Raw genomic sequence first — 17396 nt, forward strand, 5'->3', positions numbered from 1 at the left:
TATTAAAGGAAAAATAAACTTCTGTATCCTGCCCCCAGTTTCATAATCATAACCTAATTTTTATATTTTATTTTTAAAAGGTAGTTTTGATATTGTTTTATAAATTTGATATTGTTTTCTATTATAAATATACTTTCCACTTGAAATAGTGGCACTCTTACACAACCCTCATTAGGAAATCCTATATTTTAGTTTATAATCACCTTTCATTATAACTCTATGCTTTTGCTCCCAATTTTGGGGAATAGTGGTGGCAGAACTCTCACCAAATTTTTATCCTAACAATGCTATAAAATGGAGCAGGCTGCTGATGTTTTACCAAGCTGGGACTCAACTCATGTGTGACTTTTTTCTTCTTCTTTTTAACTATGCATTTTACAGCTTTTTGAAGCAATTAAATAAAGAAAAATGCTTCTCTAATTTCTACTCTAATAACTTCCACATGTATTCTACAGTAAACTCCATTGCACGAAGTAGCCTGAGAGAGATTTCTTTTTCAAACCAAAGAGTCAATTACAGAAATAATAGATCAGGGATAAGAACTGAAAATATCGACACTTGTCATGTAGCTTCCACCTCTACTCATCTTTAGTCTCTGTGCTAAGCACAGCACTTCAACTATTGCTACTTCACTTGTTTCTCCAACCCCTATTTAGAGGGGGGGAGGGAGGTAACTCAGGAATAGTTTATTGACTCTCAGTTTTTCACTTCAGAACGAGCAATGAGAATATGGGAAAATAATACTATGACTACACTAATAAAAATCATATAGTTTAAAAGATGTTTTGAGAAACTATTTCCAAAAAACTTAAGTCAGTTTTTAGAAATAAGGATCTTAAAGTTTTTCTATGGCATTTATTGGTAATGGAACAAAACAAATTTAAGTCCAGTGAAGGGCATAGTTGACACTATGTGGTTTCAACTTCATTATGATAAAACAGATATTTTTTACCAAAAAAGATCCAATGAATGGCTCATCCAAAGATATTTCAAAATTATAGACTAACTTGTCAAAGTCCTTCTTTGGATAGGCAAAGACGCTTATCCTTTTATCCAGTTGATACAGAATTAATCCATGACTAATGTTAACCTCTTTGGGTAGACAGCTTCAACTCTTAAGGTAACAATATTGAATTGAAAGCATTATTCTACTTCTCACGATAAATAATGTTGTCTCATTTTCCTTTCTCTTATAGATCTGGACACTATCTTCCCAACAATCCGGATGTTAGCTCTTTTGAGTATTGGGTGTCCACTCACTGTAAAACAAAATATATAATTATATTAATAAATTTTCAATTGCTATGACAGAATGTATCATGCTTCTGAAATCACAAAATATTACAGGCAATCTATTATGGTTGTACTAGAACATACAAAAGATTGGACTTGGGCACATTTCCTTCAGGTGTATTGTATTATATTATATAGCATGCCAAGAGACTCGGCAAGAGTTACTGTTGGACCAAAGAGGTGAGAGAAGGGATGGCAGAACCTGGATTTCACCAATATAGTGCATACTTGAAATAAATTAGATGCAAAATATATTGACCATAAGATAAATATTGAAATTTTTTGCATTACAATATAATCAATTCTGATACTGATGTTCAAATAGATATAAACCACTATTTCTATAGATTTCTTGTACTTGATCCATCTTTATGCATAAAATGACTTGTCAAATATGAAATAAAAGCCATAAATTTACCGTGGCCACCATTATACATAATGTTAATATATAGAAAGAGTAGCATATTTTTTGCCTTTTAAGACATTATTATTATTCAACAAAAACATAACCAACTACCAAAAAATAGTTGAAGTTGGGGCCGGCCTGGTGGTATAGTGGTTAAGTTTGTGTGCTCTGCTTCAGTGGCCTGGGGTTCACAGGTTCTGATCACAGGCACAGACATAGCACTGCTCATCAAGCCATGCTGTGGCAGCATCCCACATAAAATAGAGGAAGATTGGCACAGATCTTAGCTCAGTGACAATCTTCCCCAAGCAAAAGGAGGAGGATTGGCAACAGATGTTAGCTTAGGGCCAATCTTCCTCACACACATACACACACACACACACACACAAAATAGTTAAAGTTATGAGAAGAACAATCCGTATTACTAAAAGAGAATGAATGATTTCTATTGTAAAAGAAGAAGCAAGGCATTGTTGCTGTTTTTATGTTTATCTATATTGTCATTAGACAGAGAGTAAGGCTTATAATAACAAAACTAAATTAGACTACATTCAGAGTATTTATAAAATAATTAACAATAGTAATTATCATTGCAAGTGAGATCATAAGGAAAGGCAATAACCAATTGGTATCCTAATCTAAACAAAATATGCATGTTGGTTCTGAAGATGAGATCTCAAGATAAAATTATTTCCTACTAAGAATTTTTTGATAATATGCAATATCAACTATACATTTCATCAGACAGAAGATAGTTGAAATGCAGGATTACTCAAAGTAGGTAAAATGGAAGGAAAAGTGAATGTAATGATCCAAGCTCTTGTTCTTACACATTTGTGAGTGAATCTAGATTTAATACTCAATCTTAGTTTCCTGATTTTTGAAATGGAGATAATATCTATCTTATCTGGTTGTTGAAAGGATCCAAAAAACATATATCAAAAGATATATGTGTGATAATGATGTGTTAATATTGCCTCATCAATTATAACAAATATCTCACACTAATGTAAGGTGTTAATAGTAGAGAATGGGAGGAGGGGGCTGCAGGTGAGGGGGTATGTGGGAACATTCTGCACCTTTCACCAACATTTCTGTAAACCTAAAACTCCTAAAAAAACCCCAAATAAACAAAGTTTATTAGTTAAAAAGAAATATATCTGATACTTCATAAATATTCAAAATGTAGTTGCTGTATTATTATTATTATTTACACTATGACATTATATGTAGGCTTTATAAAGAAATGTCACTAACAATTGTGTGAGACAGAAAATACACATATTGGTCTCTGCCTCCAGTTCCTGGCATAGAGCTCCTAAAACCCTTGTAATTTCCTAAGTGATAGGAGCACTTGTCTAAGCTCTTGTTGTAATGTTTGGTCTTTGACCCCATCGCTGACACAGGTCTCCTGAAACCCTTCCCTTGTAAGTTCCTAAGTGATAAGAGCACTAGGAACATCTTTTGTTCTAATGAAGATGATGAGATCTGGATGGCTCCTGGATGAGGGCTGGTCACCAGAAACACTAAGCCATAGTTAGAAGCTTGGAACTTTCAGCTTCACTTCTCTAGAGAAGGGAGAGGGCCTAGAGATAGAGTTCAAAGTCATCATGCCTAATTGAGGAAGCCTCCATAAAAATCACAATAGTACAGGGTTTGGAGAGCTTCCAGGTGAATGAACACATCCATATACTGGAAAGGTGACACACCCCAACTCTACAGAGACAGAAGTTCCTGTGTTCAAGATCCTCCCAGACCTCACCTTATGTATCTCTTCATCTGGCTGTTCATCTGTATCCTTTATCACATCCTTTAATAAACTGGTAAACGTAAGTAAGTGTTTCCTGAGTTCTGTGAGCTGCTCTAGCAAATTAATCGAACCCGAGGAGGGCGTCATGGAAACCTCCGATTTGTAGCCAAGTTGGACAGAAGCTGTGAGTAACCTGATCACCTACTACTTGTGATTGGCAGCTGAAGTGGAGGGCAGTCTCCTGGGATTGAGCCCTTAACCCGTGGGATCTGATGCCATCTCCGAGTAGAAAGTATCAGAATTGAGTTAAATTGTAGGACACCCAACTGGTGTCTGAGAATTGCTTGTTGGTAGGTGGGGAAAAACCCCACACACTGGGATTGGTGACCAGAATCTTAGTTGGTGATCAGAAGTGAGACTGAGAGCAGAATCCTATATTGTATAATCTGCTATTTCAGAAATATTGCAATTAAATAATGGATCATTTAATTTTAGGAAGAATAAAAATGTAAGTATACATAGTAAATTTTTAATCTTTTAAAGTAAATATTCTTGACCTTCATTTTCGTCATATGACAGAACAGATTCAGAAGACAATCCTTTTTATTAGAACAAGTCAATCTTGAATAAAATATTAAATGTATTTTAACCTCACTCCAAGCTGGCAGAGAAGCAAGAAAATGCAGAAGCCAAAACAAAGTAAAATCAGTAATATTGGTGGATATTTGAATGCCAAAGCCAATTGTTTTGGTCTGATTTTCTGCTGGGCCCCGTATATCTGAACTTCAGCCTTGTGAGGGGAATGGGGACAGGAGGTAAAGCATAGGGTCCACCCAAAATGGGGATTTCAGCATGAGACCACAATTGAGGGCTGGGGCCCCAGAGGGCTGTACCCTCAGAGTAGGTGTAATGATGTAAAAAACAAAAGAGAAAGAAGAGAAGAGAAGAGAAGAGAAGAGAAGAGAAGAGAAGAGAGAAATGTCCAAGAAAGGGACAGCAAGGAAACTTTCCTGTTTCCAAGAGGCTGGGTGGATAAAGCAGTGCCCCAAAGCTGGCTTTTGGTTTGGTGTTCCAGTTCATGTCATCTGTGTGGTACAAAATATCTCAAATATATTTAGAGTTTGTTGGACCCCAAGAACAATGGAAAAACCTCTTTAGAGGAAAGCAACTTCCACCAAGACCTTTAACACATGTCATAGAATCAGACTTTATTAAACCCCTACATTTTAGAATGCAGTTGTAAATGGCAAAGTGGGTTATAAAGCAGTATCTATAATACAGTTTTTTTAAAGTTATATGCATAGATAAACAAGCACAGTATTACATGCCAAAATATTAATAGTTTGTGGAATTATAATTTAGCTTTAGTTCTTTTTGCTTAACCATATTTTCAACAGAAGATATTATTCATGTAAAAATAACAACATTAGAGATTTTCAAGTTTCTAGATTGGACTGTATGGCAGAAAGTCACCTTTATTGTAGATAATGAATACATAATCAGGAGGTAGATATTTTTGTTTATACTTCAATAATCTGAAGAGATTATTTCAATTGGGAAAACAGTTAAATAAAATAGATAATATGTTTAATGTGTACTTTATAACCTGTGTTTTCAGAAAAAGGATACTAAGTTTTTCTCAAAGGTTCAAAGTATGTTTTTAACCTTTGTTTTCTTTTAAATCATCTCCAGATTTTCACGTTCACAAGTCTATTTTATGATTTTTCATGCAATTTCTCTGACCTCCTCAAGGATATGTATTATTCTACACTGTTGGCTACTTCTTGTGAATGCTTCAAAATGAATCTTTTTAGAGCAACTACGAAGGAAAATGAACATGGATTGTGTAAAAAATAAAACACTTTTAGGTCATTGGGTATCTACGGAGTCCTATTTGTTCAGGTTCACAGTAAGTGCTATGGGGTGACGTAAGGGGCACTGGCTGAGACCTTTCTCAGTGTCCATCTCCTAATCCACAAGCCAGAAAAAGCAAAAACTTGCAATTTTATGTTACTCATAGAAATTTAGTTAAAAAAAATGAAAGCACCTCCTTAACACAGTATCACAGCCCTGCCCACCAGAAGATTATCAGTCAGTATAAAGCAAAAATATACTCCTGGATCACAAACAATTAAGGACATATTTAAGTAGTTACACCTGATGCTAGTCTATAGCAGGGATCCAAGTCTGAACCTACATTTCGTTCACCCTAGGGTTTTAAACAGGGGTATGTCCAGAACACTGGCACAACAAATCCTCTAGGGACCGCTTGCAAAGAAAGACCAAGAAATCTCGGAGAAAAACTCTTAATGTGAGAAGAATTTGCTGAGTATTTTCATCTTGGTCCAATAAGACAGTGGCAGTTGGCAGGGACGGGGTGATTTTATGTACTCTGAGCTGCCTCTTGCTAAGATGATTTTGCTTTGACCCTCCACTCTCTTGTTTGCCACTGTCCCACCCCGCCAGGGAGACTCTGGCCTATAACTTCAGAAGAGGAAGGTCCCAGTGAGAAAACGATGGAGCTGAAAAAGCTGTTTTCCTACACCATGCCCTCGGGATGCTGAGAGCACAGGGTGTCAGCACTCTGAGATTGAGGCAACTGTGGTACAAAGGTCAGGAGAGGGGCTTTTCCATTCAGCAGGTTGACTTAGACCAGTTTGGAATCAGTCCAGGATGCCTGGACTGGTGCTGGTGGCAGCGGCAGCAGCAGCAGTAAGACACCTTCACCAGGCTTCCTGTGCTTCAGAGTGACAGTAGCAGATAGCACTGCAAAGGGCTGGGGGTGGGCAGGGAAATAGGGAATTCTATGTTGCAGCGTAGAGTGGTGTATTTATGAGCACATGTGAGATATCCTGGGAGAATTCCTAGAAATAACTGCAGTTATGGGAATCACTTTCAAAGAGACTAGAGATTGCATAAGAGTAGGTGGAGAATTCTATGTGTGACTATTTCTGTGACTATATGTATCTCTACATATACATGTGTGTATGTAGTTAGCTACTGTTTTGAAATAGTACAGGTTTGCCTCCCATTCCTCACTGCTCCTGGCTCCTGACACCGCCGTTCAGGCAATAGAAATGGCTTCCTTGAGGGTGACTGAAAAAAAATTCACCTCATTTCTGATGCTTCTCAATTTTGAAACAAGGAAAAAATTGTAAATAGCTAATAAATATTCCATTCTTGTGTTTTTAAGCAGTTAGCTTCCTCTTTTGCAATCTGTAAATAATGGAAAGCATATAGCTGTTTAGTAAACATAGCTATTTGAAATGAAGTGAATAATTTTGTGACATTCCATATATGCACTGCTCTCCAGCAGAAAAATTCTAGAACAAAGAAGACAACTGCATTTCAAGAGGGAGGTTTTAAAACACAAAGTGAAAACAGTACTTTGAAAGGGAAGGCTGTCGCCTGGAAGAGTACAGCTTAGCTTAGAATGTATAGCATTTTGGGGATCCAAGAAACCAGAATCTGAAGAATTTAACATGTGGAGCCATATTGTAAGAGAGAATGTGTGATGACATGAGAAAGCCTTCCCACTTAGAAGGAACTAGAATTGGACTAGCAGACTGATGAAGGAATAAAGGAGGAGATATTGCTGGGCTCTTGAGAAAGTGTCAGACACCCTATCCCCTTGTACCTCCCCTGAGGGAATAGAAAAAGGGAAACCTCAACCATAGAAAGCACACATAGCTTATGGAAAATCCAGGAGTAAAGGAGTTTTGTTGAAAGGGCTGCAATCCCTTTGAAGAAGGCATATAGCCAATATGATGCTGCAGCAACAGCTGTGGGCAGTGTCCATGTGATGGTTCTGCAGCCATTCAGGAAAAACTGTAGCCCAATGTGGTGGGAGGAGAGCTACTGAGATTGCAGAGCTTCCAAAGCAGGCATGGGAATTCTGAAGAGCCTGACTGGAGGAGGCCTAAGATCAAGCTAGGGAGAGAACAGAGTATATGCACTTCACTACTGGAGCCATGGCAGATATTAGGACTGGATGCCAACGAACGGTTCCCAAGGTACAGGTGGCATGATTTACACCACAGGTGGCCAGCTGGAAGAAAAGAACACATTGATGATGTCCTTCACAAGATGAAAGGAAGTGAGAGAACAAGCCTGTGATAAATGGGTGCCTGTCACAGAGTAAGTAAGAATAAAGGATGAAATTAGACAGCATATATAAAGAATCAGAGCAGCATAAAAACACAAAAGTGAGAAATTCATCTTATAGAATATTGAGATGAAAGATGTCAGTCTGATTACTAATAGGGAAATATTTTCTATGTGAAGACTTGAGTCTGAAACGCTACTTACTCTGCACCCAGGAAATACAAGTTTCATCAAAAGTGATATCAGCTCACTGAAGAGGGTGGGGAAAAAGGAGCTGACCTAAGTAACTTCAGAAAACAATGTTTAGCCTGGAAACTGGAGCCTAAAGACAAAATACAGATGGATGGACACAAATGGATAGATACAGAAATAATTATAACTATGTTTACAAACATGAGTTAGTATTCATATATATATTTCCCATCCACTGAGAGAGCCTGGAAACAGTGACACCTCAGTAGAAACGAGCACATGCAGTGCCCAGATTTTGTTTTCTAAAGACTATTCTCCAATAGAAAGAACCAAGACTCCTTGGAGAAATGGCTGGTTCTAGGGCTGGAGTAAGGATAATGCAAGAAGAGTCTGCAGAATCTTGTAGTACCAGAAAGTAAGGAAGCACTCAAAAGACAAAAGGATAGAGGAATGTCAAAGGGACTCAGAGCCAACCAGAAAAAGCTCCCAATGTCCTAAGCTGGAACAATTTGAGCAACAGCAACAACAAGATAACATAGTATTAGATTATAACTAAAAGTATAAAGGAAATATAAATGAGTACATACTGAGGTAAATAAATATCTAATAAATAAATGGGGGGAATCTTTATTACATAAGAATTCTTAATAATTTATGTTGATCCTTCCACCTCTAGGAGGAAATGTTTAATTCCCCTCCTCCAATCCTCAAGTGTGAGCTGGATTTAGTCATGTGCTTTCAAAAAATAGATTGCAGAAGGTATGTCGAGGGAAAGTAACTTATAGTGAATGAAAAAATCTGACAAACACTACCTTGGCCAGGTGATCAAGGTTAATACCACCAGGGATAAGTCATGTCAGTAGCATATTCCTGCCGATATGATGTGATGAGAAGGGCGCTTCACCTCTGTGATAGTCTTTCAAAAAATGCATAACCAGGTTTCATGGCGCGGACATGGCACCGCTCATCAGGCCATGCTGAGGCGGCGTCCTGCATAGCACAACCAGAGGCACTCACAACTAGAGTGTACAACTATGTACTGGGGGGCTTTGGGGAGAAATAAAAAACATATTGGCAACGGTTGTTAGTTCAGGTGCCAATCTTAAAAAAATGCATAACTTCACTATTTCAAAAACAATAATAATGAGAATAATAAGCTGCCATTTAACATACATTTATTCTGTGCCAGGCACTGTGTTGCGTGCTTTACTTACATCATCTCAATTTCTCTTTCCACCAATACCTGTTGCCATCATTATTATCATTATAAGAAACTAAGATTCCTCTCAGTGACATGTTTCATTGGACTATAGGCAATTCTTGATCCACATATGGATCGAGATCCACATTGCATAACCTTTTATAACAACTCATTGGAAACCATAGCACTATTGATATCACTCAGTTTTAAAGCAGGTCTGTGTTACATTATGTTATTGTTTTCCTTTTTGTACGTCTGTCCTATATCTTCAAGATATCAGTAATTCACTTTGTTGTCTCACTGCACTAATCTCTAGGACGGTGTCTTGAAGATAAATGAGTGCTCAATAAATAAATTGGATAATGCTTATTTTTGTTTTACAAACTGACATCATATTATGCAAATTTTCCTTTCTCCACTGAAGAAGAATTCATGGAAATCCCTCCCAGTTAACTAGTATAGCTCTCATTCATTAAGTGGTACACAGTATTCTGTGATATGAATGGACCATAATATTCCTCTATAGATTAAGGTTTATTTTGTTCCTCAGTTTTCCCAAATAAAAATAATGCTAAGATGAGCCTGCTTATTTAATTAGTAGTGCTTTTATTTCCATGTGATGGATTCCCAAGATGGAGTGCAGAGTGGAAAGTACACACATTTTTAATTCTAATTGATATTGCCAAGGTGATTTCTAAAAACCTATGAAATACACATGTCTACCAGCAATCTGTGACAGTACTTCTTTGCTCACAGCCCAGCCAGCAATAGCAGGTACTATTTTATTTTGCTTTGTTTTAATTTTGGCCAATTGAAGAGCTGCTAATCCTCTGAGTTTCCTCATCTGCTAGTGACTCTGAGCATCTTTGCATATTCAATAGCTGCTGGATTTTTGTTTCGTGAATGGTTTCTCTATATCTTTTGTCTATTTTGCTATTATATTTACACCCCTGTTCTCAATTTTAAATAGCTCATTGCATTAAACCATTGTCTTCTAAAATGCAATTTTACTCCAAATCAATTTTGTAAATAAATTTATGGTAATTTCTCATAGTGAAGTTTTGAAGTTTTTATAAAACCAAAATCATTTTTCTTCCCTTTTATATTCTTTATTGAGTATCTTTCCTCTTAGCTTGAATATGTAGTTCTCTAGATTTCCTTTCAGAATCATATATTTATTCACTTATCTATTTATTTAGACTGCTTGTTGAATTTTCTCAACTGCTTCTTTTAGTATCTGTTGATGTTATCATACGATTTTTCTCCCTAAAATTGTTGATATACTAAACTATAGCAATAGAATTCTTAATTCTTAATATGGTATCATCCTTATATTTGGAACAGAATGTGTTTGGCCTTAGTGTATCATCCTTTAAGAGATGGCTGAGACAACTTACTTTTTTCCAAGTACTTGATACTCACAACTGCTAAAGTAGTATGGTATTACTACAATAATCTACTAGGAAATAGCCAACAAGTTCTTCATTATTCATTTTAATCTACATGAGGACAACAGCAGAGTGAAGACTGAAATTTCTAAATTGCCTCTTTGAAGAAACCATCACAAGCAAATTAAACTGTTCCAGTATATGTTCACAATGGACAAGAGCAAAGAAGATTCAAACCATTTGTGTTATAATCTATTGAGCTCTAATTGAAATCCAATTGATCTTAATGGGATTCAGATAAGGACACTTAATGGACAAACTTTTAAAGCAGGATGGTCAATATCTCACCAGGAAGAGATAAAAATTCTTGTGACATTTTTAGCACAGAGCTAAGAGCATGGGCTTTGGGATCAGAAAGACCAGAATTCATATACTGGCGCTTCTAACTTAACACCTTTGTGATCTTAGAAAAGATGAGCTTGCAGTTTTTCTGTAAAATGAAGATAACAGTACCTACTCCAAAAGAATACTATAGGAATTTAACAACAAAATATACATCAAGTACTTGATTTAGATTTAAGGCATTATAACTTATTAGTAAATTATATCTATTATTCCTCTTCTCTTCTTTTTGTCCCTCCACTGAGATGGAGATTAGTTTATCAGCATCTGCCCTAGCAGATATTTATTTATTTATTTACTGCATATATTGTTGTTGTTGTTTTAAAATAGTATGCTTGCTATGGGAATGCACCTTTGAGACAAGCAAACATCTCTCTTCCAATGGACCACTAGATTGTTTCCTCTAACATTTTCCTGTATAGATATGCTGAATTTACCACTCATTGCCTACATTCTGATGTGAAGATCACTGAAAAACACAATGCTTCCTCCTTTCTTACTAGTTTTCCACACTACCTGCCCTGTCCACATACATACCCAAGTTAAATTCTGAGCATGACTCTGGAAATGTGAAGACTCAGTCTGGCAGAGTGCCTCAGATTTCCTTCTCCCAGACCTTGAAGTTAAGCAATGGCAACTTCTGAGTAAGCATATTTATTAAAGTAAGTATATAATTCCTTTCCATTCAGGATACACATCCGTGGGCAGGCTTAGAACTGGATATATTTATAGGGTAAATATGATCACAGTTATACTTTACCACTAGATGTCACTCTTTGTCATATCTAAGCAAATGTGGGGCCACATCCTACTACCAAAATGCTCTGCGTCTAGGCACTTGTCCCTTCCCTGAGAAACATGTAACAGTTACACTGACTTTGCCACAGTGGAAGCAAATAATAAAGATTAATCTCCAATGTGAGACCAAGGCTGGCTCTGAGTATCCTCTGATCAGACAGGAGAACCCACTTATCTCCACCAACCAGGACCTCATTTAATAAGTACCCACCTCCAAAGAGCTGAGGCACGCCTGCAGTGCTTCTGTTTCCAAGAGTACCTAGCTTTCCAAGCTCCATCATGCCAGAGACTGATGGAATCACTTCTTTTATCCCCTCAGATTGTGTTGGTGTCACTAGCAACAACTCAGATGGGTCTCTGATTTTGTGATGAAAACCAAGATTAGCCAATACATCCTTACCACATAAAGCTGCCATGCAAACATGATCCAATTGTTCCTGATTCTCCAAGATTCATGCTACTATTGCTAACAGATCATAGAAGTTAATTTTCAGGCTGAAAATCCAGCATTTTTCTCTTTCTCAAATATGCACAAGAACTGAACAAATAAATTCCAGCAATTATTTCTAAGTAAGTCCATCCCAGAAATACTTTTGCAGAGCTGAGTTCATGAAAAGTCCCAGTTCTAAGCTTTCCAGATCCACACTTAACATTTTCTGTTTCCAATGATGGCCATCCTTCGAGATTTAATGGTATGTTCTAACCATGACCAAGTCCTTTTCTCCATTTGATACTTCTCATGAATTTCCCAACTTAAAAAAAATATTATAATTAGTCTGAACCAATAATTAAAAACAACAACGACAAAAACTTGCTTAAGTGCACATTCCACAGCAATGCATACATTCTCACATTCTCAGAGATCCAAGTTTATCTGACATGACTATTGTTTGAACGGAAGAATTTTAAATCATTCAGAAACTAGGTTTCCATTGAGACTTGGTAAACTCATGCCCAGTTGGAAATTTAATAAAGTACTTCTTTAGACTTCCTCAGTTTAGTAAATTTATATGATGTTGAACAGGTTTGCTTCTTTTTCTGGCATATCTTAAGTAGGGCACTCTAAACACAGTTGTAATTGGCACAAGTTCAGTTTTGTTGATGTTCCTTCTCCTCTACTGCATCCTTCGACCAGAAAAAAAAGAAAGGTGAAATGTACTCTTGGCTCAAGTATAGAGTAATTTTAATTTGAGCAGCAAGTTGGATCTAAAATTCTGGGTTATAGATTCCACAATATAACCCAAATATAAGTCAGGGGTCCATGTGACCCCATTTCCGACATAATCTAAGGTAATGATAAAGCATTGTAATTTTTACTCAGTCTCATAATAAAATGCCCAAAATGTACCTTTTAAAAAATTCTTTTAAAGTCATCTTTAGGCATCTTTTTAACAGTCAATACTTTTACACACTCATCTGACACTCCCTTTAAAAATATTCTATGTGCGTTTCTCCCTAACCTCAATCCTATGAATCTTTTCGGTCACTATCCTCAAATTTTAATCATTCATGTCAGCTGCCAAAAATCTATCTTTCTCTCTCTCTTTCATCCAAATATCATGAAGTGTCCCCATGTCACGATCCTTCCATATCCTCTCCTTCTATTCCCATGTTGTTAATATGCATATGCTCCTGAAATGCTGCTCTCACCCTACATCTCTACCTCCTTCGTGCATCTCTCTGGAAAGACACTTTTCTTCTATCATGATCAATTTTTAGGTGAATATCAGTCTATTCCCACCTCCTTGAATTCTGGAGAATAAAATTCTCTAACATTCTACCTACTAACGTAATGGTTGTATACATAAGGAAACTCAGGCTTGGAGGGGCTAAGTGACTTATCCAATTAAGTGGTGGACCGTGAATGAAAACCCAAGTCAGTATTACTCTAGAGTTTGAGTTAGAAAGGCAGCATTACATGGTGGTGATGAAGACTAACTCTGAGCCATACTGCCTTGGTTTGAATCATCACTCTGCTGCTTACCATCTGTGTGACCTTGACACAATCTCTCCCTACTTCAGCTGCTACTTTCATAAAATGGGGATGATGACCATATTGCTACCTATAGTTGTTGTGATGATTAAATGAGTTAATACATCTGCAAAACACACAGAAAATGAGTTAAATGAGCAAAATACATACAGTAAATACTATTTGATTATTTATCATTAACCACTACACTGCACTGCCTTTCAAATTCAAAAAATATTTTTAAAATAAATACAAGCTTATTAGTCAAAATAATATAGATGACTAGTCTCTAACTCACTTTACAAATATGAAGATAACTTGGCTTATTTCACAAAGAAATGTCAGATACTTTATTAGCTAACCCTTTTTCAGAGTCTGAAATATGTAACAGATGCTTCATGACAATAATGATAACAATAATTGCTAACATTTATTGAGAGTTACTGTGGACTAGGTGCTTATTTGATGCTGCGATAACTACTTTAATTATCCCTATTCACAAATGGGGAAACTGAAACTAACAGGTTAGGTAACTTGCTTAAGATCTAGAATGTACTAAATGCCAAAATTTGGGCTTCAACCTGCTGGGGTGATTACAGATCCCACAGAGACTACAGCTGACAATCAAAACACGATTGAATATTGCCTAACTTTTCAGATAAATATGTGTCAATTATTTGTAAGTCTAGTTGTATTTCTTCAGTTTATCTTTACATTGTATTTACATTTTATTTTATAATCTAAAGTTGTACTATTGGTCATAGACTCAGAATCCACTACTGATACTAAGTTTAGGTGCAAAAAATAATTATTTAATAGAAAATGTTCCCTGAATCTTAGAATAAAAAGATCTCCAGAAGACATGCCTGTTAAACCTATGGGTCTGCAGATATGTATACACTTCAATGTAATCTTCCCAAGAACCCTGTAGGGCAGCCTCACATTAAAATGGAGAAAGCTATTGCCCAGAAAAGTTAAGAACAAGTTTCAAGTCACACAGATGGTAAGTGGCAGAACGGAGGTTTGAATGTAGGTTAGTTTTTCTTGTTGTAAAGTAATGTCCACTAAATGGAGCAGTTTTCCAAGGTGGACGTTGTTTCTGAAATCTGCCAGTTATGACTTAAAATTTTTTTCTTATAAAGAAACCTAACTCTAATAAAATCAATCTGTAATCATACTCTCAAATCCACCTCTTTTTCTTTATTTTTTTTCTATTATCACAGTTCCCTGGTTTGGGGAGACGAAATTAGTGGTGTTACATCCTAGAATTTTCATCACTTGGCATCTACTGTATTGGTAGTGAAGATTTTACACATATTATCCATCATATCATATCCGGATAGCACAAGAATATTGTGTACCAGTCTAGACGGTTTCATGCCTGAGATAACTCATAATGCAATCTGTGTCTATAAGATATAATAAACAGAATAGGATTATTCTGTTTCTTCTCAGAAGGACTGCAAAAACAAAGACCTTGTGCTAAATCTTCAAAAAGAAAATGTTGACTAGACTGATATTGTTAAAGCAAATTCAATAACTAAATGTAAGATGTTTTTAAAAATACCCAGGATCCTATTTTGTGTCAGACACTGTTCTACGCACTTTTCATGTACTATTTAATTTATTTCTTATCACAACCCTATGTGACAGGTACCATTATACTCTCAACTTTATACACTAGGAAACTGAGGCACAGAAATTTTAAGTAAATTTCCTACAGTCACAAGGTTAGTAAACCCTATAACTGGACTTCAAACCCAAGCAGTGTAGGTGAGGTGCTGACTCCAATATGCAACGATAACGGCAGGAGCAATAAGAGCAACGAATCAGACACTGTGTAAGTTCTTTACATGAATTTTCTCATTTATTCTTGATACCAACCCTATGAGATGTTATCATTCTCATTTTACAGATGAGAAAACCGCAGTTCACAGAAGTTAAATAACTTGTACAAGATCTCATACTTAACGAATGGCAAGATAAGGATTTGAATCTAGCCAGTCAGCAGACTCCATACTTTTGCCTTTTGTCTGAATATTAGTTACCTGCATACATATTTAATTAAGACATATATTTATATTGTATACAAATATTTTATGCACGTTATGATCTTAGCTCCAAGAATTTAAATATAAAACAATTACACAAGCATTGATAAGCATTTTCTATTCTCGGATATTAACGGTGTAGTGGATATTGTGGATTGACTCCTCCCCTCCAAATTTCCTTCTAGATCTAGAGCAACTGGAAATAAAAAACTATATTTCTGAGATGCCCTAGAAATGAAGACTCTGGATGTTAATTACCTTGTACCAATTATCTACACTTTCATAGCATTTAGAAAGCAAAAATGACGTGCAGAACTTTTCTCTACCCTTTTTTTTTTTTTATCTTTCTGCTAGCAGATAGGGTCTAGGAAAGGCGAGTTTGTTTTGCTGCAGGGGTGTTCCAAAGACTGTTACCTAGACTCCTGGGTGACTAGAAACATTTGCAGCAGCAGCAGCAAGGATAACAATATCCTTTCCGATTTCACACCCTGACATCTGGATCAGCTGTTGGGATGTGTTCTTGAACTCGTAGCTTCAATGGCAGCCACTAAGGTTGTAGCTTCCCTGGCGGGTCAAGCCTTCATTGCTCTGAGAGTCATTCCTGGAAGCCTAAACTAGAAAGCACCCTTTCGGCCCTCTAAGAATTTTTTTAAGCAGTTAATTTATTGTATCAAATCCATTTCTTTTTAATATTTCTAGTGTGCTTTTCATTTCCTGTGCTGAGCCTACCCTGATAAAGTATTCATTGTTTGAAATGTATCACTGTTGTCTGGTAGAAGTTCTTGGAGCTGATGCTTTTTAGAGACTGTCGTGCTGCTGTATCTTAACAGCTTTGTCTCTTCGTGCATTCCAGTCTATCTTCTTCACCTCGTCCTCCTTTCCTTGGTAACCTTTTCCATTCACTACTTCAAAACCATTTATGAAAACATTTTGACAGTCAATCCTAATATCTCCTTTGGTTCCAGTTTATAAATGCTAACATCATTTTGAAAGAAAAAGAAAATTGTAGAAATATAAGGTTCAGATTTTGACTTGTTTCGAGGCATTTAAAACAATGCCTAATGAAAGAAAGTTTGCTTGTTTTTCTCTTCTCTGGTTTAAACTGGGAAATATATCCTGATACCTAGCTCCCAGCTCCTGCCATGCTTTACCTCTGGGGCTACAGCCTCTGCTGCCGCTACTGCTATGGCTTCTGCTTTGCCCTGAAAATACTGTTTCAAAAAGGAGTGTAGGTACTGTACCTGATCCTTGGCATTTGCCACAAAATACAGATGTCCTCAGACATGTGTATAAAAACTAGAGGTCAAGATCTTGAATGTCCCTTGCCTCTGCCACAGTTGTGCACAAAATCTTTCGTGCAAAAACCTAACTTTTGAGAATCCCATCATTTTTCTTTTTCTTCTTCTTCTTTTTTTAGCATATTCTTTAGTAGCAAAGGTTAGCCTAGGAGTAGCCATTAAGGAAGTCCCAAATCCATTCAGTTAAAAAGCTCGATGACTTCATATCAAAGAATAAATATTGGTACCAGAGCACCTTGCTGAATTTGTACTCAGCTACACACTAAAATAAATACTGTACATATTTATATGTGATGGTTGTTGGGAAGAATATCAGAAGGGTAAACAACATTTGGGAAAACCAACAGCCATTTGTTTCTTTGTACCTGACCAAAAATACGTTCAGCTGGTATTTGTGCTACTGCATAGAGGGGCGCCTACAGCCCATCTGATGCTTCTGCTGCACCCTCTTTCCCTGCAGAGGGAAGGGGGGGGACAGAGATCAAAAACTATGCCCAAGTCCCCAGATACCATGGCCAAGCCACAGAAGTGTCCTAACAAA

At 36.6% G+C, this 17396-nt stretch overlaps 1 protein-coding gene across 1 annotated transcript in view; it reads right to left on the reverse strand.

The window, feature by feature from the left end:
- Positions 1 to 497: 497 nt before the first annotated feature.
- Positions 498 to 17396, reverse strand: part of IQCM (IQ motif containing M) — a 421264-nt gene continuing 404365 nt past the window's right edge. Inside the window, exon 13 of the mRNA XM_070504871.1 lies at positions 498 to 1259. Within this exon, the coding sequence (XP_070360972.1) occupies positions 1156 to 1259 (104 nt within the window). The 3' untranslated portion in view covers positions 498 to 1155. The remainder of the gene's footprint in view (positions 1260 to 17396) is intronic.

The sequence above is a fragment of the Equus asinus genome, chromosome 3 (assembly GCF_041296235.1).
Source record: "Equus asinus isolate D_3611 breed Donkey chromosome 3, EquAss-T2T_v2, whole genome shotgun sequence".
Classification (NCBI taxonomy): Eukaryota; Metazoa; Chordata; class Mammalia; order Perissodactyla; family Equidae; genus Equus; species Equus asinus.